The 27,583-nt window shown below is 33.8% G+C and overlaps 5 protein-coding genes across 7 annotated transcripts in view; all 5 read left to right on the plus strand.

The window, feature by feature from the left end:
- The first annotated feature begins 314 nt into the window (after positions 1-314).
- Positions 315-19,407, plus strand: LOC109183726 (TMV resistance protein N-like). The gene is made up of 11 exons (XM_019333788.1): positions 315-989; positions 2,553-3,645; positions 4,245-4,532; positions 4,665-5,921; positions 6,021-6,048; positions 17,058-17,266; positions 17,486-17,613; positions 17,675-17,900; positions 18,122-18,256; positions 18,672-18,731; positions 18,936-19,407. Exons 1-6 carry the CDS (start codon positions 499-501, stop codon positions 17,099-17,101), a joined length of 3,201 nt encoding a protein of 1,066 aa, XP_019189333.1. The 5' UTR covers positions 315-498; the 3' UTR covers positions 17,102-17,266; positions 17,486-17,613; positions 17,675-17,900; positions 18,122-18,256; positions 18,672-18,731; positions 18,936-19,407.
- Positions 6,572-9,189, plus strand: LOC109183809. Of its 2 annotated transcripts, none has more exons than XR_002054634.1 (7): positions 6,572-6,862; positions 7,024-7,177; positions 7,644-7,757; positions 7,956-7,994; positions 8,069-8,200; positions 8,603-8,665; positions 8,839-9,189. XR_002054634.1 is itself a non-coding variant. In XM_019333874.1 (7 exons), the coding sequence occupies exons 2-7, from the start codon at positions 7,035-7,037 to the stop codon at positions 8,964-8,966; spliced, it is 600 nt and encodes a 199-aa protein (XP_019189419.1). In that variant the 5' UTR covers positions 6,572-6,862; positions 7,024-7,034; the 3' UTR covers positions 8,967-9,189. The 2 variants fall into 2 exon arrangements, 1 of the variants encoding a protein (XP_019189419.1); XM_019333874.1 differs by having other exon boundaries at positions 8,622-8,665.
- On the plus strand, positions 11,019-12,447 carry LOC109183821 (toll/interleukin-1 receptor-like protein). Its single transcript, XM_019333884.1, has 2 exons — positions 11,019-11,705; positions 12,180-12,447. The coding sequence occupies exon 1, from the start codon at positions 11,173-11,175 to the stop codon at positions 11,692-11,694; it is 522 nt and encodes a 173-aa protein (XP_019189429.1). The 5' UTR covers positions 11,019-11,172; the 3' UTR covers positions 11,695-11,705; positions 12,180-12,447.
- Positions 17,516-19,164, plus strand: LOC109186748 (serine/threonine-protein kinase STY17-like). Its single transcript, XM_019336870.1, has 4 exons — positions 17,516-17,613; positions 17,720-17,849; positions 18,672-18,731; positions 18,970-19,164. Exons 1-4 carry the CDS (start codon positions 17,516-17,518, stop codon positions 19,162-19,164), a joined length of 483 nt encoding a protein of 160 aa, XP_019192415.1.
- A 1,902-nt stretch (positions 19,408-21,309) lies between the features above and the next one.
- Positions 21,310-27,583, plus strand: part of LOC109183705 (TMV resistance protein N-like) — a 37,641-nt gene continuing 31,367 nt past the window's right edge. The window contains exons 1-6 of one of the 2 annotated variants that reach the window (XM_019333768.1): positions 21,310-21,897; positions 22,558-23,674; positions 24,510-24,797; positions 24,927-26,120; positions 26,262-27,147; positions 27,287-27,352. In XM_019333768.1, coding sequence (XP_019189313.1) covers positions 21,407-21,897; positions 22,558-23,674; positions 24,510-24,797; positions 24,927-26,120; positions 26,262-26,807 — 3,636 coding nt within the window. In that variant the 5' untranslated portion in view covers positions 21,310-21,406 and the 3' untranslated portion in view covers positions 26,808-27,147; positions 27,287-27,352. Of the gene's footprint in view, positions 21,898-22,557; positions 23,675-24,509; positions 24,798-24,926; positions 26,121-26,261; positions 27,148-27,286; positions 27,353-27,583 lie in introns of those variants that run through there. The other variant, XM_019333775.1, reaches the window with a different exon arrangement.

Here is a 27,583-nt window from a genome sequence, read left to right on the forward strand (position 1 = left end):
TCGAGTCTCCGAAGGTGATATTGACTCTTGGTACTTCATCAAATAATGTGTTTTTAATTTTTAATATATTAAAAATGTAACTTATAATAAGAAAAAATATATTATTTAAATACTAAAAATATATTATTATATATAATGTACACTAAGTACACGAATAATATACGAAATATTTTTTATTATCTAAATAGCACTATATGAACCATGATGCACAGAATAATTTCGCTTAGAAAAGGCGAATTGGACTTTTCAATCCAGAAAATTTCTATGTAAATGAGAAGCATTTTCTTTCCTCTTTCCTTTTGTCATTTCTCTCTGTACTTCAACAAGCTGAGTCATCCACTGAGTCTCTATGATACTTCCAGTTCCTTTCTCACCTACTTTACAATAATTTCTCTCTATAAATTCAAGTCTTCAATTTCGTTCACAGCTATTCATCTGCACTCTAATTTTTATAGCTTTCAATATCATTCCTTGTTTTACTCAGCTTTCTGTCCATCGATGGCAACTCCCCCAATCGCTCATGAATCTTTTTCTTGGGAATACGATGTTTTCTTGAGCTTCAGAGGTGAGGATACACGCAAAACTTTTACTGATCATCTTTACACTGCGCTGTATCAAACTGGAATTCGTACATTTAGAGATGATGAAGAACTCAGAAGGGGTGAATATCTTGCTCCTGAGCTCACGAGAGCGATTCAAAATTCGAGAATCTCTATGATAGTCTTCTCAAAAAACTATGCATCCTCTAGGTGGTGCCTTGATGAAGTTTTGCAAATTGTGGAGTGTAAGGAGAAGGGAAAACAAATAGTTTTTCCCATTTTTTATGATGTTGATCCTTCTGAAGTGCGTAAGCAAAATGGGAACTATGGCTTGGCTTTTGCAAAGCACGAAGAACGTTTTGGGAAAGGTGATAAAGTACAAAAGTGGAGAGATGCTCTCACTAAAGTTGCAGATATGTCGGGATGGGATTTGCAAGGCATCAACAATGGGTATGGTATTACTTTCTGATTACTATTTTTTGAATAATTCTTAATTTTTGTGAGCAATCATGTGCTATTGGGTTTTAGTCCTTTATTTATTTGAGAGGGGTCTTTTTTCCCGAAGTCATATGTTATATCTTTACAAAATCAGTTAAGGTTAAAAGTAAAATAAAATGTATTTCAATATGATTTCAAAAAAAAAAAAGTATTTCAATATCTTATAATTATATTATATTTAAAACAATTTTTCCAAAAATAAAAAGTGTGGGGATAGGATTAAAAAGGTACCACTTAGACCTGACAATTATGGACACGATCCGTTAACACGACACGAAATCGGACACAAAAATAACGGGTTAGTGTTTAGCCTTAACATGTCCCGGGTCGTTAACGGGTTGACCCGTTAAGGACCCGTTATGTTTCGTGTCTTAACGGGTTAACCCGTTAAACATATTAAAAACCCGTTTAACTCGTTAATATTATCGTGTTAACCCGTTTACCAAACCTGTTTATAACCCGCTAAGAATCATTGTCATTTATGTAAGAACGATTGTTGAGATTACAAAAGATAGTATGTACATGACTAAGGATGAATTTATTACATTTGACCAAGATCCTACACCAATTATTGATGTTCAACAATTTGAAATTTAAACTTTGATTGTGTTCAATTTTATTCTAAAAACTTGTATGAACTCCTTTAATTATGATTTTTGTATGTTATTTTATCATGTTATGAATGTTTTGAATTGAATACTTTTAGTTTGTTTGATGAATTGAATTGTAGGTTTTATTTCTTTTTTTATAGAACTTAACTTTAAATTTTAGTTTTTTAAATATACTAGTATTTGCACCCGTGCGATGCACGGAATGAATTTGTTGTAATACATTAAGAATATATGAATTGATATATAATAGATTAATAGAAATAGCGGGTTTAAACGAGTTTCGTGTCATATCGTGTCGACACGACTTGAAACCTGTTAACAAAACGTGTCTATCGTGTCAACCCGTTTAACCCGTAAACAAATCGTGTTCGTGTTCGTGTTGAAAATTTAAACCCGTTAACCATAACGTGTCGTGTCCGTGTTTAGCCTTATCGTATTCGTGTCGTTATCGTGTCGACCCGTTAACGGACACGTATACACGAATTGCCAGGTCCGTACCACTAACGGGTATTGCTTTCTCGTTATTATTTTCTTCAGACAATTCTAAATTTTTTAGATCAATTATGTGCGATTGGATAATATGGATCATAATTAATTTTAATTTTATTTATTCGATCATATTTAAAATTGAATGAAACTACACCTGAACAATTTTATACTGAGTTATTATTTAAGTTTAGTTCCAATGAACACGAATGCTATCTCATTTGTCCATGATTCATACTTATATTGCATTGGGCATCTATATGACGTTGCAAATAATTGAATATCACATAAAATTAAAGAGCACACATTCTATGTTGAATATACATAATATACTTCACATTTAGAGTCTCCTTATGACCTTATGTATTCAATCTCAAATTTCTTCATTATATTTTTGTTTTCTATTTGAATATTGAAGATATGAATCCAAGTTTATCAATGCAATAATCAAGGAGGTTCGGTTGATAGTAAGACAAGTACCCATGTTTGTGCCTAACACGGTAGGACTTGATTATCGTGTTGAGCATGTGGTTCAGTTATTGCTTGGAGAACCTCATGATGGTGTCCGTATGATTGGGTTACATGGTATGGGAGGTATTGGGAAGACAACTCTTGCAAAAGCGGTCTATAACAGGCTTTTTGTATATTTTGAAAGGAGCTGCTTTATAGAGATAGATTCAACAACTTCAGGGCAACAAGACAATCAGATAAAAACTATACAAAAGCAGCTTTTTAAGAAGCTTTTTAATGAGGAGATCGACATTGGCAGTATAGACGAAGGAATCATGTTGATGAAAAGGCGACTTCAAGCAAGAAAGTGTCTTATTGTCCTTGATAATTTGGAGCATAGAAATCAATTTAATAAATTATGTGGAGGACGAGATTGGTTTGGTGGAGGAAGTAGACTTATTTTAACCACAAGAGAGGCACATGTTTTTAAAGAGTTGAATGTGGACGAACATTATGAAGTTAAGGTATTGAACCATGAGGAGTCTTTGCAGCTGTTTAGTCTACATGCATTTGGAGAGCCTGCGTTGCAAAATGAAGATTATAATAAGCTTCTAGATGACATAGTTGCTTATTGTGAGGGACTTCCATTAGCTCTTGAAGTTTTAGGGGCTTATCTGTGTCATAAATCGAAAAAGGAGTGGGTTAGTGCATTTGAAAAATTGAAAGGAATTCCTCATAATGACATTCAAGCTAAACTTAAGATTAGTTATGATGGGCTTCCAGATGATCATATAAAATCTCTTTTTCTTGATCTTGTTTGTTTCTCCGGTGGAGTTTCTAAGGAGAAAATTGATAACATGGGGTATTTCTCAGACATTGAAATTCAAGACTTGGTTGACAAATGCTTGCTAAATTTTGATGAGTGGTCTGAGATTAGTATGCATAGCTTAATTCGAGAGATGGGGAGAGAAATTATTCGTTCGGAGTCACCCAACAATCCTGGTGAGCGTAGTCGATTGTGGTGTCCTTATGATATCCATGATGTGCTTATAGGGGAAAAGGTAATGATTTTTAAATTTGTCTCGTTCTCTATTATTATGCATAAATCTTACATCAACTAATGTTACTATTTCATATCAAAATAAGACATTCTTTAACTCTTATGAAATAATAATAAATTAATAACTATTTATTTACCACAAATTATCTTCTTGATAATTTATTTCTTATGGGATTAACATGACAGCAACTAATGATTTTCTATTATTTGCCGAGCCTCAATGCATAAATGTGTTAGATTTTCTAAATTTTGTATACTTCACTTTAGATTTATTTTGGGCACGCTTTTGGATAGTAACTACGAATTTTTCTAATCATCAATTTGAAAAAAAAAAAAAAGTTACACATTATTATTGGAAGTTTTAGAGAATTGAATGACTTATTATGGTAGACTTGTAAGTTAAAGACCAAAGCTAGTAATACCTCAAACTCGAAGTACATCTAGTGGAATTTAATCTAAAGAATATAAACCATATTTCACTAGCAAAAACCCTCTAAAGATTTGTATACACTAAATTGGTGTTCTCTTAAAATAGTCATTTATTTACCATACAAAAATAGCCTATGTGTTTGTTTAACTAATTTTACTTTTTATGTGTAGGGTACAAAAAAGATTGAGGTGATTGTATTCAACTATTCTCCTATGAAAAATGTGAAGTACAATACAAAAGCATTTAAGAACATGGAGAATTTAAGAATTCTTGAAATTGATGAAGTCCATCTTGATGGAAAATTCAAACATCTATCCAGTTCCAAGGTGCTTAGATGTTTGCAATGGAATCATTGCCCTTTGAAATCTATCAATTTTCCATCAAATGGTTTTTTTGAGAAGCTTGTGAGTCTGGAAATTGGGAATAGCAACATCAAAGAATTTAAAGCCCCTCTAAAGGTAATTCGATAATATTTTATTTTTATCTATAATTCATTTGTTATAGGAAAATAGTTAAAGATAATAAATTATAATTCAATATATGTTTTTAATTTATGTTGCTTTTTTTGTTTATTGAATTGATCAAAACAGTATTTTCCTTGTCTCGAGTCTTTGGATTTGTCTTGGTGCAAACATCTCACAAGGACTCCGAACTTTAGTGGCTGTCATAATCTCCGTAAGTTATCATTTCACTGTTGCTCAAGTTTGTTAAAGGTGCATTCTTCCATCGGAGAATTGGGGAAATTAGTTTCTTTAGAGTTTTTTCACTGTCAAAAGTTAAAGAAACTTCCAAAGAATGTCAGCCATTTGCGGTCACTGCAAGCTCTTAATATGTTCTATTCGTTTGAACTTAAAGCATCCCCTGAAATTTTTGGAAATTTAACCTCATTACGAACACTAAGTCTTCAAGGCACCAGTACTTATGGGGTGGTCTCCAACCTGTCTCATTTGTTCAACCTTAAATCAATTAGCTTGAATTTCTGCAAGGACCAACAAGTACTCCAACAACTTCCTCACACTGTTGAAGAGGTCTGTTTGTATCGTTGTCACAATCTAAAAATGATTCTAGAGCTTCCACTTAACCTTAGGAGTATTCGTTTACATAGTTGCAGAAGTCTTAAAATTCTTCCAAAACTTCCTCCCAATCTTGAGAGTATTAGTTTAGATGGCTGTGAAAACCTTGAAATGCTCCCAAAACTTCCTCCCAATCTTGAGGAAATTGAATTAGATGGCTGTGAAAACCTTGAAATGCTCCCAAAACTTCCTCTCAATCTTAAGAGAATTAGTTTATCTAGTTGCAAAAACCTTAAAATGCTCACAGAATTTCCTCCCAATCTTAGGAAGATTTTTTTAGGTGGTTGTGAAAATTTTGAAATGCTTCCAGAACTTCCTCTCAATCTTGAGAAAATTAAGTTAGATGATTGGAAAAACTTAAAAATGCTCCCAGAACTTCCTCCCAATCTTAGAAAAATTAGATTATATAGGTGCAATGATCTTAAAATGCTCCCAGTACTTCCTCTGGATCTTTATAAAATTACTCTATCTAGTTGCAGAAACTTTAAAATGCTTCCAAAATTTCCTCCCAATGTTACTGATATCTTCTTAGATGATTGCCAAAACCTGAAATTGCTCCCAGAACTTCCTCCAAAACTTCAAGATCTTAGGGTTGAAAATTGTGAGTTGATTGAAAAAGTATCAAACTTATCAAATTGTACGGGGTTGCGTCATTTGCATCTCATCAATTGCAAAAAGTTGAAGGAGTTTAAAGGTTGGGAGAATCTTCATTCCATAAGGACAATGGGGTTTGGAGGTGTTCCCCATACCGATTTCTCAGAAAGCATTAAGGAGGTACATATGTTTTTTCCACTCTTCAATTTGAGTGCTATATATGTAATTTCTATCTAGTAATTCTTACTATTGTTGCATATGTTTGATTTCCTTTCACAGGTTTTAAAACGCTCCATGAATTCCAATGGTCTTCTTGCTTGTAATGAAATTCCTGGTGGGATTAGACGTCAGAAAGAAAAATCGTCAATATCATTTGAATATCCATCATCCAATTTGAAGAATAATACATTGGAATTTTATGGATTTGTTTTTTTGGTTGTGTTCAATCCGGCTCCACTACTCCCTCCACTTTATTGTCATTATCACATCAGATTTGAAAAGCATGATTCCAAAGACTTCTCACGAGATATTTATCATGGTGCGATCCAATTAGAAGCGGAAGGAATTTCATTTTTACATGTCATTACACCTAATGATCTTTTCCGTTATGGGAATGGAGATATAAAAGCCGGAGAAGTCATCAAAGCTACACCTAGAACTGAAGTTTATGAAGGATTCTACAGAGATGGGTATATATCAATAGGTGAAGCATGTCTGGAAAAGGAAATAAGAGTTAAAGCAAGTGTGGTGAAAAACATAGGAGTTGAAGCATTGTATAGAGATAAAGATGGCTCCCTACAACTTCTACCCCTCACTAAAGTTGGGTAGAACACTGGAGGAGGAGGAGGAGCCAAATGTGAGACCAAAAAAGATCTTTTTGTTCATGTTGTGTACGTCTCACACATACTCGAGGATGGTAGGTGTTGTGGATAGAACGGAGCAGAGTAGAGTGATTGGAGCGCTCTTCTTTCGAGGTTAAAATTTAGTACACGTGTCTTGTACTAGGTTGTGTCACTTGCATTTCTTTGGTTGCAAAAGGTTGAAGGACTTTTAAGGTTGGGAGAATCTTAATTCCATACGGACAATGAGGTTAGGTGGTGTTCCCCATACCGATTAAGGAGGTACATATATATTGTTTTTCTCTCTCTTTTTTTTTTTTTGAAAATGTTTTTCTCTCTCTTTAATTTCAGTCATCCTCTATATTAATTATTGATTTTCTTTCACAGATTTTTATACGAATCATAAATTCCAATCGTTGTTTTGATTGTATTCTTACCTATAGTGAAATTCCCGATGGAATTTGGATTGGATGCCAGAAAGAAAGATCTGTGGAAAAAAACAAGTAGAGAGAAGAAAGTTCTGGAGTGCAGATGGAAGAAAAGAGAATACCAGTCATTTGGCAACAGAATATTAGCAGCACGGATATCTTATAGTAGGTATGAAGATTGAATAATACAAGGAGGCACGTATATCATTAATTTTGAACATATTTAAAGGTTAACAGAGCTGGAAGAAGGACCAGAAGACCATTAAGAAGAGTGGCTTATTTACCATAATTTATATTTCATGAATGCGAATATGCTTTCAACCATACTGCTAGGTGCTTAAAATGGGGTTCTAAAGACAACAAATATGAGACTTTTAAAAAAATATATTACTAGTTGCCAGAAATATGTGTGTGTTGTGTTCTTTCAGTGGTGCAAACTTAACCACTGTGAACTATGATTTTTTACCAATCTTTCAAATTCTTTCTCAAAGCACTAAGAAACATTATCTATTGGTATGCATGGGAAGCCAAAATAGATTCACCTGCAAGTCTTGGTAAAAACATTCACGCCATTTATTTATTTTTGTCATTTTACTGTTACTGCTTAATTCCTGTCCATTTTTAGGATTCTTCAGAGAATCTTTTCGTGGCATTTGGAATGGAATAGAAGTTGCAATCAAAGTTTTGTTGGAGCAAGATTTGACTGCTGAAAACATGGAGGATTTCTGCAATGAAATTTCCATCCTAAGGTATCTTATCGTCTCTCTCTCTTTTATTTATTTTTTGTTTTTGAAATATTGGTCATATTGTCCAAGTAATTAGCTCTATTTCTTTCAATATGTATTTACACTAACTTGTCTCTTTTTAGTTTTTCACCCGCCTCAGGGACCCAAATTGTATGCCTTTCTCCAGTTGATATATGTTGATTTACTTATTTGATATTGCAGCATTACTGATTTAGCGGATGTCTTTTCCTGTCTAAAGTGGTAGAATAACTTTACTTTTGCAAAATATTGTCTTTATGTGATCTGGTCTAACCTATTCATTTGTTGATCTGCAGTTTGACCGTTTTTACTTCACTTCTTGAGAAGTATGAGGTTGATCCAAAGCAAATTGGTAGACTGGAAGTTGGAAGCGAGACCGTTATACACAAAAGCAAATCAATCAAGACATTCCTATGCAAATATTTGAGGTACTGATTCTTGTCTCTGTAAAATGCCACTGCATTGAGTAATATTAGGCCCCCATAGTGATGTTGTATGGATTCTCTCCATAGGAAATTAGTGCTAAATAAACTCCACTTCAAGAAGAGCTAGAGCCTAATTTTAGTGTTTATCTTTCTTAATTGTTCACTATAATATGTCCAACCCCAGAATTTAGAACTTTGTATATACATGAAGATTTTATATTTTGATTTCTTGTAAGGTGTTCCAATGTTGATGTTATCTTTAGCTAATAATGCTCTAATTAGTAGAAATATTAATATTAACTTATGATAAGTAACAAAATAACTCAAAGTGGTTGTGTTTTGCAGTGGGTTTATATGAGCAATTAGTGTAAATTCTTATCTTTTCTTCGTACTTTCATGCTACAGGTCTTAGCATTGTTCGTAGGGGCTCCCCTGGAGAAGCAAGTTGTAGTAGTTTGTTCAAATTTGGTAGGCATCCAAACCTGCCTTTTAATCAGATGAATCATACAGTTGAAGAAGTTTTTTTTTTTTAATGCCTTCGTGCATTGTGGAAAGTCATTTCATGATTTTCATCTATTATGTAATCCTTTCAAAATCTATTGTGTTATTCACATTCTCTTATACTTAAACGTTAAATGTAGGGCATATTATCTGCTTGCAATATGGCCATTACAGATGGAGGCCGGCTTGTGATTCGGAAGCTGGAATTGAGCATTTGGGGATATTATCTGCTTTCATGGAACACCGGATTTTCTGCTGTGGCAGTTAGAGTTAGTGAACCCTTTTAGTTGGAGTGTGGATCGAGCTGTAAAGAATATGCCTTGAACCCTTTAATGCACAGTAGATCAGAATGAAATTCCATCCTTGTGTGGTCCCTCCTCTTTATCCTTTATGTTTCCTCTTTACACTTTTCTTCTTTAGCTTTCTGGTCTGCAGTTCCCTTGCTGTCTTCCACTCAATTTCTATGAAATTTCCTTCACTTTTCTTCCTTAGCTTTCCTCTTTCCCTGTCATCCATCTCTAGACTTCACTTAATTAAGTTTTCCACTCAATCTTTACGAGATTTCCCTCTCATTTTTTATTGTTATCTTTTCTCTTTAGATTTTTTTTTATAATAAATCTGCAGTGAATATTACCGATTCCCTCGCCCTTTCCTAAAACTCTATTGCATTGTTGAAAAAATTGCAGGCACCTATGTTTTTTATATTATTTTAGCTTTTACAACTTGTTTAATTTTTAAAAGTTTTTTAAAACTTGATAATTATATATTATTTAATACTTTAATAGTTAATACTAAAATATTAAATATCAACCTCAACAAATATCTAGGATTTGAATGATTTAGGGTTATTTCGTTAAAAATGATGACATCATTTTAAATGAAATAATCCATTTAAAAAAATGTATAATAACTAATCCGCCAATTAGGTGGCCGTTCCGTCTAAATCACCACAGTGATAATATAGATGGTCAGCCGGCGCCTGGCATTTAGGCGCAATTTTTACAACATAATGAGGTAAATGAAAATGGAGAATTATATATAATCATTTCATATACTACACATTTTTGTAGGACACTTTAGCTTTTTATGGTCTGTCCCTTCATAATTTCCTCTCCAGCTAGTTATTGGTGGAAGTAAATGCAGTACTACAATCATGCTTGTTAAAACGCTTCCGGAGACGCAGGGATCCACATACACTACGCAATAGCTAGGAAATTAACCTCTCTTAATAAAGTTATATGAAAGTGTGACCATTTTGAAAAATTAGAAAGAATTGTATTGATGAAGAAAAAAAATAATAATTAATTGTAAATTGAATGATATAGCATTTTGGTAGTGAGAGAAAATTTCATGGATGTGAATAACGTTATGGAGCAAAAGTGGAAAAAGTGAGCAATCTCGAATTAGATTAAAAGTAGATGGAAAAAATGAAATAGAAGAAAAATTTATTTATAAAAACATTATTTAGATTACATTTTTGTATCCAATATTTTATTAAATATTGTGAAGTGATAAATTTTAATTTGCCATATCTAGTATTATCCTTAAAAAAAATTCATCTAGAGGTATTAGGCAGAGATTTTTATTTATGGGAGAAGTGTCAAATAGGTCCATTTATTACTGTCAAGTGCTCAATTCTCACTACGAACTTTTTTTTTTTGAAAGCAGGAAGATCAAAAAATAATTGAATTGGTAACTTGTTAGCCACCTACAAAAAAGCCAATTACTTGCAAAATTGTCAATTGAACAAATTTAGCAGGGAAGTGTGGTTAATTAGACTTTAATTTAGTTCGTAGTGGGAATTGATCACTTGCTAGTAGTAGATAGGCCTATTTGACACTTCTCCCTTTATTTATTTATTTATTTATTTGAAGATAGTAGGAAATTTATATCAGGAAATTTCCAAGTAAATGATAAGCATTTTCGTTCCTCTTTCCTTTAATTTTGGCTCTGTTTGGTAAAATGACTGTTAGCTGGTATAAATAGTTGATAACATTAGATGATTGTAGAAAAGTGTTTGGTAAATTAGCTGTTAGCTGATAGCTGTTTGGTATAATTTCTTTTCTCAAAAAGTTAATTGAAAAAGTTGCTTGAAGTAGCTTTTTGAATTTTAGCCTTTTGAAGTTACAAAAAACTAATTAATCAAATATTTCTATTGATATTTTAACTAAATCAAACAATTAATAATGGTTAAATAAGTCAAAATTGGCCTATAAACCAAATTTTTACCAAACATGCCCTTTGTCATTTCTCTCTGGACTGACTTCAACAAGCTCAGTCATCCACTCAATCTCTGTCATATTTCCATTTCCTTTATTTCCTTCTCACCTACCTACTTAATTACCCATCTCCATGACTCCATCTCATCTCTATAAATTCAACTCTTCCATTTCAACACCTATTCGTCATCTTCACTCTAATTTTTCTAGCTTTTCGGCCTTCTTTTACTCATCACTTTTCTGATCTGTCTATCTATGGCAACACCCTCAATCGCTCATGAATCCTTTCCTTGGGATTACGATGTGTTCTTGAGCTTCAGAGGTGAAGACACACGCAAAACTTTCACTGATCATCTTTATTCTGCGTTGCGTCAAGCCGGAATCCGCACATTTAGAGACGAGGAGGAGCTCAGAAAGGGTGAATATCTTGCTCCTGGGCTTATGAGAGCAATCCAAAGTTCAAGAATCGCTGTGATAGTCTTCTCGAAAGATTACGCCTCGTCTAGGTGGTGTCTTGATGAATTGGTGGAAATTGTGGAGCTCAAGGAGAAGGAAAAACTTAAAGTTTTTCCTATTTTTTACAACGTTGATCCTTCCGAAGTGCGTAAGCAAAGTGGGAACTATGGCATGGCCTTGGCAAAGCACAAAGAGCGTTTTCACGGGAGTGATAAAGTGCAGAAATGGAGAGATGCACTCACTAAAGTCGCCGATATGTCGGGATGGGATTTGAAAGGAGTCGCCAACGGGTATGGTCTTGCCCCATTTCTCATTATTTGAATTGAGTAATTGTTAGGCTGTGTTTGGTTGACATGTTTAGCTCTAAGGAATGGGTATCAAATTGATTGGTATTGTTTGGTTAATAGGTTTTAGAATACTACTATGAGTTTCAAATATCCCGAAAAATTTATATCTAAATAAAATAAGGGTATCATTCCCTTTCATTCTTTTATTCATTCTCAACCCCTTTAATTAGTGCTTTTAGATTTTTGATTTTATTTTATTTTTGTTCATATTGGTGTTTTGGATGTCTTTATATTAAAATCAATTGTCTTGATTTTGTGTTCTTGTATTTTTAAAATCTTTATTCCCATTATTGAATCATACATAACCAAACAACATTATTGATAATCATTGTCATTCCACCCTATACTACTACCAAACATGCAAAATATTTTCACTAAAATCCATCACCGTTACCAAGTATTTGATACCCATTCGATTATGATTCGCATGTGTGAACCAAACATGCAAAATACTTTCACCTTATTTTATTTGTAATGAGTTATGCCCCATTGGACAAAACTTTTGATTATAGATGTCCTTCATTCAAACTTACATTGCATTGGGCATCTCTATATATGATGTTGCAAATAATTGAATATCTCATAATTGAGCATACATTCAAAGTTGCATATTAATAATATACTTCACACGCAGGCGTGCACACACATATATGATTATTGAATTACAGAGACACTTTATTTAGAGACTGATTATATATTCATTTGCAAGTTTCATCATAATGCTTTCATTTTCTATATGAATACTGAAGATATGAATCCAATTTCATCAATTCAATAATCGAGGAGGTCCAATGTATAGTCAGCCATGCACCAATGTTTGTTGCCAAGCACAAAGTTGGACTTGATTATCGTGTTGAGCGTGTGGTTCAGTTATTGCATGGAGAATCAAATGATGATGTTCGTATGGTCGGGATATATGGTATGGGGGGTATTGGGAAAACAACTATTGCTAAAGCTGTTTATAATCAGCTTTTTAAATACTTTGAAAGCAGATGTTTTCTTGAGATAGATTCAGCAATTTCAGGGCAACTAGATAATGGGATAAATATTATGAAAGTAGATAAGAAGATCAAAAAATTACAAAAACAGCTTTTTCAACAGCTTTTGAATGAGAAGATCGACATTAACAATATAGATGAAGGAATCATGTTGATGAAAAGGAGACTTCAAGCCAAAAAGTGTCTCATAGTCATTGATAATTTGGAGCATAGAAATCAATTCAATAAATTATGTGGAGGACGAGACTGGTTTGGGGGAGGAAGTAGACTTATTTTAACAACAAGGGAGGCCCATGTTTTTAAAGAGTTCAATGTGGATGAACATTATGAAGTTGAGGTATTGAGCCATGAAGAGTCTTTGCAGCTGTTTAGCCTACATGCATTTGGAGAGCCTGCGTTGCAAAAAGAAGATTATAATAAGCTTCTAGATGACATAGTTGCTTATTGTAATGGACTTCCATTAGCTCTTGAAGTTTTAGGAGCTTATCTGTGTCGTAAACCGAAAAAGGAGTGGATTAGTGCTTTTGAAAAATTGAAAGGAATTCCTCATAAGGACATTCAAGCTAAACTTAAGATTAGTTATGATGGGCTTCCAGATGATCATATAAAATCTCTTTTTCTTGATCTTGTTTGTTTCTCGGGTAGAGTTTCTAAGGAGAAAATTGATAACATGGGATATTTCTCAGACATTGAAATTCAAGACTTGGTTGACAAATGCTTGATAAATAGTGAGGAGTATTGGGTTACTATGCATAGCTTAATCCGAGAGATGGGGAGGGAAATTGTTCGTTCGGAGTCGCCAAACAATCTTGGTGAGCGTAGTCGATTGTGGTGTCCTTATGATATCCATGATGTGCTTATAGGGGAAAAGGTAATGATTTTTAAATTTGTCTCATTCTCAATTATTATGCATAAATCTTACATCAACTAATGTTACTACTTCATATCAAAATTAAATGACGAAGAGATTCTTTTACCTCTCATGAAAATATTAATAACTATTTATTTACCACAAATTATCTTCTTGATAATTTCTTATGGGATTAACATGACACAAACTAATGATTTTCTATTATTTGCCAAGACTCAATGCATAAATGTGTTAGATTTTCTAAATTTTGCGTACATCGCTTTAGGTTTATTTTGTGCACGCTTTTAGATAGTGACTACGATTTTTTCTCATCATCGAAAAAAGTTTCACATTATCAATAGTTGAAATAGCAAAAGGTTTTGATCATTAACATTTGAATATTTTATTTCAAGAAAAATTTGAATTATCCTTCGTTCTCTTATAAAGAATAGAGTAAATTTCAATAAGGGTCCTCTGAGTTTGCGGCATTACCAACTTTGGTTATCAACTTACAAGCCTACCACAATAAGTCATCCAACTTTTCAAAAACTACCACTAGTAGTCCAAATTCTACTAAAGGTCATCTGAGTTTGAGGCAATACCAACTTTGACCCTCAACTTACAAGCGTACTAAGTAGCTTTAAAGAAGTTGAGGAACTTATTATGGTATAGTAGACTTGTAAGTTGAGGACCAAAGATGGTAACATCTCAAACTCATAGGACTATTATGGTAAGCTTGTAAGTTAAAGACAAACCTAGTAATACTTCAAACTTGAAGTATATTTAGTTGAATTTAATCTAAAGAATATAAACCATATTCGCTAGCTAAAACCCTCTAAAGATTTCTATACACTAAATTGTTGTTCTCTTAAAATAATAGTCATTTATGTACCACACAAAATAGCCTATGTGTTTGTTTAACTAATTTTGCCTTTTGTGTACCACACAAAATAGCCTATATGTTTGTTTAACTAATTTTGCTTTTTCTGTAGGGTACAAGAAAGATTGAGGTGATTGTATTCACGTATTCTCCTATGAAAAATGTGAAGTACAATACAAAAGCATTTAAAAATATGGAGAATTTAAGAATTCTTGAAATTGGTAATAAAGTCCATCTTGATGGAAAATTCAAACATCTATCCAGTTCCAAGAAGCTTAGATGTTTGCAATGGAACCATTGTCCTTTGAAATATATCAATATTTCATCAAGTGGTTTTTTTGAGAAGCTTGTGAGTTTGAAAATGGAGAATAGCAACATCAAAGAATTTAAAGCCCCTCTAAAGGTAATTTGATAATATTTTATTTGTATCTATAACTCATTGTTATAGCAAAATAGTTAATAAGAAATTATAATTCAATATAAGTTTTTAATTTCTGTTGCTTTTTGTTTATTGAATTGATGAAAACAGTATATTCCTTGTCTCAAGTCTTTGGATTTCTCTCACTGCAAACATCTCACAAGGACTCCAAACTTTAGTGGCTGTCAAAATCTCCGTAAGTTATCATTTTCTGATTGCTCAGGTTTATTAAAGGTGCATTCTTCCATCGGAGAATTGGGGAAATTATTTTCTTTAAGTTTTGATAACTGTCGAAAGTTAAAGAAACTTCCAAAGAATGTCAGCCATTTGCGGTCACTGCAAGCTCTTAATATGACCGGTGCGTTCGAACTTGTAGTATCCCCTGAAATGTTTGGAAATTTAACCTCATTACAAAGTCTAAGTCTTGTATTTACCAGTACTTATGGGGTGGTCTCCAACCTATCTCATTTGTTCAACCTTAAATCAATTCGGTTGAATTTCTGCAAGGACCAAGAAGTACTCCAACAACTTCCTCACACTGTTGAAGAGCTTGAATTGTACCATTGTGACAATCTAAAAATGATCCAAGAGCTTCCACTTAACCTTAGGAATATTTTTTTAGTTAGTTGCAAAAGTCTTAAAATGCTTCCAATTCTTCCTCCAAATCTTGTGGATATTACTTTAGATGGTTGTGAAAACCTTGAAATGCTCCCAAAACTTCCTCTCAATCTTAAGACAATTATTTTATCTAGTTGCAAAAATCTTAAAATGCTCACAGAATTTCCTCCCAATCTTACGGATATTTGTTTAGGTGGTTGTGAAAAGTTGGAAATGCTTCCAGAACTTCCTCCAAATCTTTCTGAAATTTATTTAAATGATTGCCAAAACCTTAAAATGCTTCCACAATTTCCTCCCAATGTTATTGAAATCTACTTAGATGATTGTCAAAACCTGAAATTGCTCCCAGAACTTCCTCCAAAACTTCAAGATCTTAAGGTTCAAAATTGTGAGTTGATTGAAAAAGTATCAAACTTATCAAATTGTACGGGGTTGCATCATTTGCATCTCGTCGGTTGCAAAAAGTTGAAGGAGTTTGAAGGTTGGGAGAACCTTCATTCCATAAGGACAATGGGGTTTGGAGGTGTTCCCCATACCGATTTCTCAGGAAGTGTTAACGAGGTACATATTAATTATTATTGACAAAATTTTAGTGCTGTATATGTAATTTCTATCCATTAATTCTTACTATTGTCACATATGTTTGATTTCCTTTCACAGGTTTTAAAACGCTTCTTCAATTCCAATGGTCTTTTTGCTTGTAATGAAATTTCTGGTTGGATTAGATGTCAGAAAGAAATATCTTCAATATCATTTCAATTTCCATCATCCAATCATACATTGGAATTTTATGGATTTATTCTTTTCGTTGTGTTCAATTCGGCTCCAGTACTCCCACCACTTTATTGTCATTGTGGCATCACAATTGAAAAGCATGATTCCAAAAACTTCCCACTAACATGGTGGAATTATCGTGGGATCAAATTAGAAGTGGAAGGATTGTCATTTTTACATGTCATTACAGCTAATATTCTTTACGATTTTGGGTATGGGGATATAAAAGCCGGAGAAGTCATCAAAGCTACACCTATAATTGAAATTTATGAAGGAATGTACATAGAGAGGAGGATTAGATCATCATTAAGAGTTGAAGCAAGTCTGGTGAAGAAAATAGGAGTTGAAGCATTGTACAGAGATAAAGATGGCTCCCTACAACTTCTACCCGTCACCAAAGTTGGGTAGAACACTGAAGAATTTCTGGAAGCACCAAAAGATCTTTTTGTTCATGTTGTGCACATCTCATACATGCTCGAGGATGGTAGATGTTGGACAGAATGTAGCAGAGTGAAGTGACTGGAGCGCTCTTCTTTTGTGCTTAATGCAGAATGCATCGAAGGTGTGGTACATGGTTAATTTAGTACACGTGCCTTGTACTAGGTTATGTCACTTGCATTCCTCTGGTTGCAAAAAGTTGAAGGACTTTCAAGGTTGGGAGAATCTTCATTCCATATGGACAATGAGGTTAGGAGGTGTACTGTTCCCCATACCGATTATTTCTAGTTGTTTTTCTCTCTCTTTAATTTGAGTCATCCTCTATATTAATTATTAATTATATGAATCATAAATTCAAATTGTTGTTTTGATTGTATTCTTACCTATAATGAAATTCCTGGTTGAATTGGATTTCAGAAAGAAAGATCTGTGGAATAAAACAAGCAGAAAGAAGAAAGTTTTGGAGTGCAGGTGGAAGAAAAGAGAAGAAACTGGTATTATTGAAGATCACACTACAAAAAATCAGTCATTTGGCAACAGAATATTAGCGCCACCAATATCTAACAGTAGGTATGAAGATTGAAGAATACATTAACTTTTGAACATATTTAAAGGTTAACAGAGTGGCTTATTTACCATATGTATGGAGGATTTCTGCAATCAAATTTCCATCCGAATTGTATGCCTTTCTCCAGCTGCTGTTGATTGATTTATTTGATATTGAAGCATTACTGATTTAGCGGATGCCTTTTGCTTATACTTATATTGTTTCTCGGTGCTTGTACAAAGCCTCCACATCTGTCCTTGGTTACCGAGTACATGGATATGGCATCACTTTACTATTTGATTCATTTAAGTGGTCAAAAGAAGCTGCTCAGCTGGCGGAGGAGACTTAAGATGCTATGTGACATATGCAGGTAGGTTATTTTTATGTTTAAAAACAATTGTGAAATTATGATGATAGGTTTTGTGTTGCAGGCTATTGTTTATTAACTGACTGTTATTTTCTATCTGCGTACTAAGAGGGTTGATGTGCATTCATCGCACCAAGATAGTTCCTCGAGATCTAAAAACTGCAAATTGTCTTGTGAATAAGCATTGGACAGTAAAGATATGTGATTTCGGTCTCTCAGGGCTAATGACAGATGCACCTGTGAGAGACATCACGCCTCCGAAGTGAGGTGGAGGGTGTCATTTCAACGAGGTATTAGCTCTATTTTTTAAAAAATTGGATTCTGTTAGATGTTGAAGCCGTGGTAGGGAATTTGCTTGGTTGGGCTATGTTTAATTAGTTCAATACCTTTATGTTTAATTAGTTCAATAGCTTTATGACTTTGTGTTGTCTAAAGTGGTAGAATAACTTCACTTTTGTAAAATATTATCTTTATGTGATCTGGTCCAACTTATTCATTTTTTGATCTGCAGTTTGACCGTTGGGTTACTTCACTTCTTGAGAAGTATGAGGTTGATCCAAAGTAAATTGGTAGACTGGAAGTTGGAAGTGAGATCGTTATACACAAAAGCAAATCAATCAAGACATTCTTGATGCAAATATTTGAGGTACTGATCTTTGTCTCTGTAAATTAAAATGCCACTGCATTGACTAATATTAGACCCCCATAGTGATGTTGTATGGGTTCTCTCCATAGGAAATTAGTGCTAAACAAACTCCACTTCAAGAACAAGTAAAAGAGCTAGAGCCTAATTTTAGTGTTTATCTTTCCTAATTGTTCACTATAATATGTCAACCCCAGAATTTAGAACTTTGTACATACACGAAGATTTTATATTTTGATTTCTTGTAAGGTGTTCCAATGTTGCCGATATCTTTAGCTAATAATGCTCTAATTAGTAGAAATATTAATATTAATTTATGATAAGTAATAAAACAACTCAAAGTGGTTGTGTTTTGCCGTGGTTGTATATGAGCAATTAGTGTAAATTCTTATCTTTTCTTCATATTTTCATGCTACAGGTCTTAACATTGTTCACAGGGGTTCCCTTGGAGAAACAAGTAGTAGTTTGTTCTAATTTGGTAGGCATCCTTACACTCCCTTTTAATTAGATGAATCATACAGTTAAAGAAGTTTTTTTTTTTTTTTTTTTTTTTTTTTTTTTTTTTTTTTTTAAATGCCTTGGAGTATTGTGGAAAGTCATTTCATGATTTTTATCTATTATGTAATCCTTTCAAAATCTATTTTGTTATTCACATTCTCTTCTACTTAAACGGGAAATGTAGGGCATATTATCTGCTTGCAATATGGCCATTACAGATGGATATTTGTGATTCGGAAGCTGGAAGCCTGGAATTGAGCTTTTGGGGATATTATATGCTTTCATGGCACACCGGATTTTCTGCTATGGCAATAGCAGAAGTCTGTCCAAGAATAAGAGAGCTTAGCCATGATCATCAACTTCCGAGGCTTCAAGTAAATGGGTTATCCATTATATTTCACAAGTTGCAGTAACAAGGGCTCTATATTCTGCCTCAGAAGAGGATTTCGAAACTGTTACTAGCTTCTTAGACCTCCATGACACCAAAGGGCAGTAGCTAAGATGTAGAACCCTGTGACAAATCTCATGGTGTCGAGACAGGTTGCCCGGTCAGATTCTAAGATAATTGCTCTGTAGCAAAATTGATGTCTGGTCTTGTAATGGTGAGATATAGCAATTTTCCAATTAATCTTCTATATTGAGTGATATCCTCCAAAGCACTTCCATTGTGTTTGTGTAGCTTGATAGAGGGCAAATTATGCTGTGCATCCGTATGCATCATGCATGGTGTATACGGATGCAAAAACGACGTCGTTTTGCATCAAAAAGCGCGTCCTACTTAAAAAAATCAGTTTCGATTCACAGCAACAACATTATGTTATTCATTTTTTAGTTTATTCATTCTGGGTTTTTAGTTATGCAATTTTGGATGTATAGTTATGCAATTCTGGAAATGTAGTTATGAAGTTATGGATGTGTAGTTATGCAATTCTGGATGTATAGTTATGAAGTTATGGATGTGTAGTTATGAAATTCTGGATGTATAGTTATGAAGTTATGGATGTGTAGTTATGCAATTCTGGATGTATAGTTATGAAGTTATGGATGTGTAGTTATGCAATTCTGAATGTATAGTTATGAAGTTATGAATGTGTAGTTATTCAATTCTGGATGTATAGTTATGAAGTTATGGATGTGTAGTTATGCAATTATGGATGTATAGTTATGAAATTATGGATATGTAGTTATGTAATTCTGGATGTATAGTTATGAAATTATGATGTGTAGTTATGTAATTTTGATTTTTTTTTTTTTTTTTTTTTTAAAGTTAGACGTCAAAACGCTGTCGTTTTTGCATCCGTATGCACCATGCATGGTGCATACGGATGCACAACATAACGATCCTTGATAGAGGGCAACATGGGGTTTTTGGCAGGTTTGCAATGTAAAAAACCTGTGATGTCAAGTAATTCCAATGCATACTTCCTTTGATTAATGCTTATGCCTTTGTGATTTCTGGCATCTTCTAGTCCTAAAAAGAACTAAAGATGACCTAAGTCCTTTATTTAGAATGAATTGTGCAAATGCTGCTTGATATGCTTTATCTGAATTTTATCGGGGCTAACAAAACTCTGATCATAGTGACCTTAGCCATTGGGCTAAAGGTATCCAAGTAATCCAATCCAGGAGTTTGAGCGTACCCTTAGCTACCAACCTTGCCTTGTATCTTTCAATAGTCCCATCTGTTTTGTGTTTAATATTGTACACTCATTTACACCCAATTGATTGTTTAGAGGGTGGGAAGTCAGTAAGAACCCATGTATTATTGGCCTGCAAGCTAAGGCCTCAATTTCTGCTTTCATAGCTTCCCTCCAACACTCAAATTATATTGTATGGCCTCATTATAAGAGTTTGGCTCCTTAGAACAAGTAATGTTCATAGCAAAAATGTGATAAGTAGGCGCTAGATTATTAGCTGATCATTCAGACACTCATAATCAGCAAGATATGCAGTTGTATTTTAATTAGCTGATCTTCTAATTGGTTCCAAGCTAACTTACCTGAATATATTTGGAGTGATTACATTTTTGAAGAATTATACATTGCAATGAATTTTATGGATTCGTATTTTGGTTTGTGTTCAATCCAGCTCCATTACTCCTGCCACTTCATCATGTTCAACCCAAGTACTTTTGTCATGATGAATTAGTGAGTAGGTGTTGTTCAACCCATTACGCCGGGCAAAGCTGCAAACCCCACCAAAATATTCCAAAATCCAACTCCACAACGGATATAAATATTATTTTTATTTTTGAGAATGAAGCTTTTCTGGAGATGGTGGAGGAGAGCCGGAGAAGGGGCGGTGGCGGAAGGGAAGGGAAAGAGGGCGATGGCAACAACAGGAGAGAGGAGAGAAGACCGCGATGGAGAAGAGGAGCAGACGCCGCCGGACAAAGTAGAAGAAGAGCCGAAGAGGTGATGATTTTTTATTTTATTTTATTTTTTTTAAAATTTATATGAGCCAATTGGGCTTTTCAACCCAGGAAATTTCCACGTAAATGATAAGCATTTTCATTCCTCTTTCCTTTTGTCATTTCTCACCTACTTCACTATAATTTGTCTCTATAAATTCAAGTCTTCAATTTCACAGCTATTCATCTGCACTCAAATTTTTATAGCTTTCAATTCCTTGTTTTACTCAGTTTTCTGTCCATCGATGGCAACACCCCCAATCGCTCATGAATCTTTTGCTTGGGAATACGATGTGTTCTTGAGCTTCAGAGGTGAGGATACACGCAAAACTTTCACTGATCATCTTTATTCTGCGCTGTGTCAAACCGGAATCCGCACATTTAGAGACGACGAAGAACTCAGAAGGGGTGAATATCTTGCTCCTGAGCTCACGAGAGCAATTCAAAATTCGAGAATCTCTATGATAGTCTTCTCAAAAGACTATGCATCCTCTAGGTGGTGCCTTGATGAAGTTTTGCAAATTGTGGAGTGTAAGGAGAAGGGAAAACAAATAGTTTTTCCCATTTTTTACGATGTTGATCCTTCTCAAGTGCGTAAGCAAAGTGGGAACTATGGCTTGGCTTTTGCAAAGCACGAAGAACGTTTCGGGAAAGGTGATAAAGTACAAAAGTGGAGAGATGCTCTCACTAAAGTTGCAGATATGTCTGGATGGGATTTGCAAGGAATCACCAACGGGTATGGTTTTACTTTCTCATCATTTTGTTTGAATAATTCTTAATTTTTGTGAGCAATCATGTGTTATTGGGTTTTAGTCCTTCATTTATTTGAGAGGGTTCTCTTTTAATCCTTTGACATGAAATCATATGTTATATCTTTTCAATATCTTATAATGACATTATATTTCTAGCAAATTTTTCCAAAAATAAAAAAATGTTGGGATGGGATTAACAAGGTATATATCACTAACAGGTATTGCTTTCTCATTATTATTTTCTTCAAACAATTCTTAAATTTTGCTATCAATTATGTGCGATTGGATAATATGGATCATAATTAATTTTATTTTTATTTATTCATATTTAAAATTGAATGAAACTACACCTGGACAATTTTATACTGAGTTATATTTAAGTTTAGTTCCAATGAACACGAATGCTATCTCATTTGTCCATGATTTATACTTATATTGCATTGGGCATCTATATATATGACGTTGCAAATAATTGAATATCACATAAAATTAAAGAGCACACATTCTATGTTGAATATACATAATATACTTCACATTTATACGTAAATATGAGTAAAGAGATCAGTCTTTTATTTAAGAATCTCATTATGTATTCAATCGCAAATTTCTCCATTATACTTTTGTTTTCTTTTTGAATATTGAAGATATGAATCCAAGTTTATCGATACAATAATCAAGGAGGTTCGGATGATAGTAAGACAAGTACCAATGTTTGTGCCTAACACGGTAGGACTTGATTATCGTGTTGAGCATGTGATCCAGTTATTGCTTGGGGAATCTCATGATGGTGTCCGTATGATTGGGATACATGGTATGGGAGGTATTGGGAAGACAACTCTTGCAAAAGCGGTCTATAACAGGCTTTTTGTATATTTTGAAAGGAGCTGCTTTCTAGAGATAGATTCAACAACTTTAGGGCAACAAGATAATGGAATAAATCTTGAGAAAGTAGACAATCAAATAAAAATTATACAAAAGCAGCTTTTTAAGAAGCTTTTTAATGAGGAGATCGACATTGGCAGTATAGACGAAGGAATCATGTTGATGAAAAGGCGACTTCAAGCAAGAAAGTGTCTTATTGTCCTTGATAATTTGGAGCATAGAAATCAATTTAATAAATTATGTGGAGGACGAGACTCGTTTGGAGGAGGAAGTACACTAATTTTAACCACAAGAGAGGCACATGTTTTTAAAGAGTTGATTGTGGATGAACACTATGAAGTTAAGGTATTGAACCATGAGGAGTCTTTGCAGCTGTTTAGCCTACATGCATTTGGAGAGCATGCGTTGCAAAAACAAGATTATAATAAGCTTCTCAATGGCATAGTTGATTATTGTGATGGACTTCCATTAGCTCTTGAAGTTTTAGGGGCCTATCTGTGTCATAAATCGCAAAAGGAGTGGATTAGTACTTTAGAAAAATTGAAAGGAATTCCTCATAATGACATTCAAGCTAAACTTAAGATTAGTTATGATGGTCTTCCAGATGATCATATAAAATCTCTTTTTCTTGATCTTGTTTGTTTCTCCAATGGAGTTTCTAAGGAGAAAATTGATAACATGGGATATTTCTCAGACATTGAAATTCAAGACTTGGTTGACAAATGCTTGATAAATTGTGAGTGGATTGGGATTAGTATGCATAGCTTAATACGAGAGATGGGGAGAGAAATTATTCGTTCGGAGTCACGCTACAATCCTGGTGAGCGTAGTCGATTGTGGTGTCCTTATGATATCCATGATGTGCTTATAGGAGAAAAGGTAATGATTTTTAAATTTGTTTCATTCTCAATTATTATGCATAAATCTTACATCACCTAAGGTTACTACGGAGTATTTCATATCAAAATGAAGAGATTTTATACCTCTTATGAAAATAATAATAGCTATTTATTTACCACAAATTATGTTCTTGATAATATCTTATGGGATTAAGTGATTAACATGACACAGACTAATGATTTTATATTATTTGTCGAGCCTCAATGCATAAATGTGTTAGATTTTCTAAATTTTGTGTACTTCACTTTAGGTTTATTTTATCCATTGTTTACTTGTAAAGAATAGAGTAAATTTCACCAGAGGTCAGTTGAGTTTGAAACATTACCAGCTTTGGTCCTCAACTTACAAGCCTACCACAATAAGTCATCCAGACCAAATTCTCTAAAACTACCACTAATTGTCCAAATTCTACTAATGGTCATATGAGTTTGATGCACTACCAACTTTGGCCCTCAACTTACAAGCGTACTAAGTAGTTTTAGAGAAGTTGAGGAACTTATTATGGTAGCTAGGCTTATAAGTTGAGGACTAAAGCTAGTAGCATCTCAAACTCAGAGGACTATTATTGGTAGTTTTAAAGAATTGTAGGACTTAGTATGGTAGACTTGTAAGTTAAGAACCAAAACTAGTAATACCTCAAACTCAAAGTACATTTTAGTGGAATTTAATCTAAAGAATATAAACCATATTTTGCTAGCAAAAACCCTCTAAAGATTTGTATACACTAAATTGGTGTTCTCTTAAAATAGTCATTTATTTACCATACAAAAATAGCCTATGTGTTTGTTTAACTAATTTTACTTTTTATGTGTAGGGTACAAAAAAGATTGAGGTGATTGTATTCAACTATTCTCCTATGAAAAATGTGAAGTACAATACAAAAGCATTTAAGAACATGGAGAATTTAAGAATTCTTGAAATTGATGAAGTCCATCTTGATGGAAAATTCAAACATCTATCCAGTTCCAAGGTGCTTAGATGTTTGCAATGGAATCATTGCCCTTTGAAATCTATCAATTTTCCATCAAATGGTTTTTTTGAGAAGCTTGTGAGTTTGGAAATTGGGAATAGCAACATCAAAGAATTTAAAGCCCCTCTAAAGGTAATTCGATAATATTTTATTTTTATCTATAACTCATTGTTATAGCAAAATAGTTAAAGATAATAAATTATAATTCAATATATGTTTTTAATTTCTGTTGCTTTTTGTTTATTGAATTGATCAAAACAGTATTTTCCTTGTCTCGAGTCGTTGGATTTGTCTTGGTGCGAACATCTCACAAGGACTCCGAACTTTAGTGGCTGTCAAAATCTTCGTAAGTTATCATTTTTGGGATGCTCAAATTTGTTAAAGGTGCATTCTTCCATCGGAGAATTGGGGAAATTAGTTTCTTTATGTTTTGGTGACTGTCAAAAGTTAAAGAAACTTCCAAAGAACGTCAGCCATTTGCAGTCACTGCAAACTCTTCATATGTTCGGTTCGTTAGAACTTAAAGTATCCCCTGAAATTTTTGGAAATTTAACCTCATTACAAAGACTAAGTCTTGACCGTACCAGTACTTATGGGGTGGTCTCCAACCTGTCTCATTTGTTCAACCTTAAATCAATTTGGTCGAATTTCTGCAAGAACCAACAAGTACTCCAACAACTTCCTCACACTGTTGAACTGCTCCAATTGTATCATTGTGACAATCTAAAAATGATCCAAGAGCTTCCACTTAACCTTAGGATTATTTCTTTAGATAGTTGCACAAGTCTTAAAATGCTTCCAAAACTTCCTCCAAATCTTGAGAAAATTACTTTAGATGGTTGTGAAAATCTTGTAATGCTCCCAAAACTTCCTCTCAAACTTAAGACAATTAGATTATCTAGTTGTAAAAATATTAAAATGCTGACAGAATTTCCTCCCAATCTTAGGGAGATTTTTTTAGGTGGTTGTGAAAAATTTGAAAGGCTTCCAGAACTTCCTCCCAATCTTTCTGAAATTAGGTTAGATGATTGGATAAACTTAAAAATGTTCCCAGAACTTCCTCCCACTCTTAGAAAAATTAGATTATATAGGTGCAAGGATCTTAAAATGCTCCCAGAACTTCCTCTAGATCTTTATAAAATTGATCTATGTAGTTGCAAAAACCTTAAAATGCTTCCAAAATTTCCTCCCAATGTTACTAGAGTCTACGTAAATGATTGCCAAAACCTGAAATTGCTCCCAGAACTTCCTCCAAAACTTCAAGATCTTAGGGTTCAAAATTGTGAGTTGATTGAAAAAGTATCAAACTTATCAAATTGTACGGGTTTGCTTCATTTGCATCTCATCAATTGCAAAAAGTTGAAGGAGTTTAAAGGTTGGGAGAATCTTCATTCCATAAGGACAATGGGGTTTGGAGGTGTTCCCCATACCGATTTCTCAGAAAGCATTAAGGAGGTACATATATGTTTTTCCCGATCTTCAATTGATGTCATCTATTATATTAATTATATTATCGACAAAATTTTAGTGCTATGTAGTTTCTATCCATTAATTCTTACTATTGTCACGTATGTTTGATTTCTTTTAATTTCACAGGTTTTAAAGCGCTCCATGAATTCCAATGGTCTTCTTGCTTGTAATGAAATTCCTAGTTGGATTAGATGTCAGAAAGAAAAATCGTCAATATCATTTCAATATCCATCATCCAATCATACATTGGAATTTTATGGATTTGTTTTTTTGGTTGTGTTCAATCCGGCTCCACTACTCCCACCACTTTATTGTCATTATGACATCAGAATTGAAAAGCATGATTTCAAAGGCTTCCTACATACATGGTATAATTATCATGGGATCCAATTAGAAGTGGAAGGAATTTCATTTTTACATGTCATTACACCTAATGATCTTTACGATTTTTATGGGTATAGAGATATAAAAGCTGGAGAAGTCTTCAAAGCTACACCTATAACTGAAGTTTATGAAGGATTCTACAGAGATAGGATTAGATCATTCGGTGAACCATGTTTGGTGAAGAAAATAAGAGTTGAAGCAAGTGTGGTGAAGAAAATAGGAGTTGAAGCATTATACAGAGATAAAGATGGCTCCCTACAACTTCTACCCCTCACTAAAGTTGGGTAGCTAGAACACTGAAGAAGAAGAAGAATTTCTGGAAGCGCCAAATATCAGACCCAAAAAGATTTTTTTGTTCATGTTGTGCTCGATGATGGTAGATGTTGGACAGAACAGAGCAGAGTGAAGTGACTGGAGCACTCTTCTTTTGTGCTTAATGCAAAGTGCGTTGAGGGTGTGGTACATGGTTAATTTAGTACACGTGCCTTGTACTAGGTTGTGTCACTTGCATTTCTCTGGTTGCAAAAAGTTGAAAGACTTTCAAGGTTGGGAGAATCTTCATTCCATATGGACAATGAGATTAGGAGGTGTTCCCCATACCGATTATTTCTCGTAAAGTATTAAGGAGGTACATATGTATTGTTTTTCTCTCTTTAATTTGAGTCATCCTCTATATTAATTATTGATTTCCTTTCACAGATTTTTATATGAATCATAAATTCCAATCGTTGTTTTGATTGTATTCTTACCTATAATGAAATTCCCAGTTGGATTGGATGTCAAAAAGAAAGATCTGTCAGAGAAGAAAGTTCTGGAGTGCAGATGGAAGAAAAGAGAAGAAACTGGTATTATTGGCAGCACAGATATCTTACAGTAGGTATGATGATTGAAGAATATGTGTGTGTAGTGTTCTTTCAGTGGTGTAAACTTAACCACTGTGAACTATGATTTTTTATCCAATCTTTCAAATTCTTTCTCAAAGCACTAAGAAACATTATCTATAGATATGCCTAGGAAGCCAAAATAGATTCACCTGCAAGTCTGGGTAAAAACATTCAGGCCAT

This window comes from Ipomoea nil, unplaced genomic scaffold, assembly GCF_001879475.1.
Source record: "Ipomoea nil cultivar Tokyo-kokei standard unplaced genomic scaffold, Asagao_1.1 scaffold0188, whole genome shotgun sequence".
NCBI lineage: Eukaryota > Viridiplantae > Streptophyta > Magnoliopsida > Solanales > Convolvulaceae > Ipomoea > Ipomoea nil.

Coding starts and splice junctions, on each gene's coding strand:
- LOC109183809 (XM_019333874.1), top strand. CDS start 7,035: ATGGAATTTGGATTGGATGCCAGAAAGAAAGATCTGTGGAAAAAAACA. Junction 7,758..7,955: donor AATGAAATTTCCATCCTAAG/GTATCTTATCGT, acceptor TTGATATTGCAG/CATTACTGATTTAGCGGATG. Junction 7,995..8,068: donor GTCTTTTCCTGTCTAAAGTG/GTAGAATAACTT, acceptor GTTGATCTGCAG/TTTGACCGTTTTTACTTCAC.
- LOC109183726 (XM_019333788.1), top strand. CDS start 499: ATGGCAACTCCCCCAATCGCTCATGAATCTTTTTCTTGGGAATACGAT. Junction 4,533..4,664: donor AATTTAAAGCCCCTCTAAAG/GTAATTCGATAA, acceptor TGATCAAAACAG/TATTTTCCTTGTCTCGAGTC. Junction 5,922..6,020: donor TCTCAGAAAGCATTAAGGAG/GTACATATGTTT, acceptor TTCCTTTCACAG/GTTTTAAAACGCTCCATGAA.
- LOC109186748 (XM_019336870.1), top strand. CDS start 17,516: ATGGATATGGCATCACTTTACTATTTGATTCATTTAAGTGGTCAAAAG. Junction 17,614..17,719: donor ATGCTATGTGACATATGCAG/GTAGGTTATTTT, acceptor CTGCGTACTAAG/AGGGTTGATGTGCATTCATC. Junction 17,850..18,671: donor GGCTAATGACAGATGCACCT/GTGAGAGACATC, acceptor TTCATGCTACAG/GTCTTAACATTGTTCACAGG.
- LOC109183821 (XM_019333884.1), top strand. CDS start 11,173: ATGGCAACACCCTCAATCGCTCATGAATCCTTTCCTTGGGATTACGAT.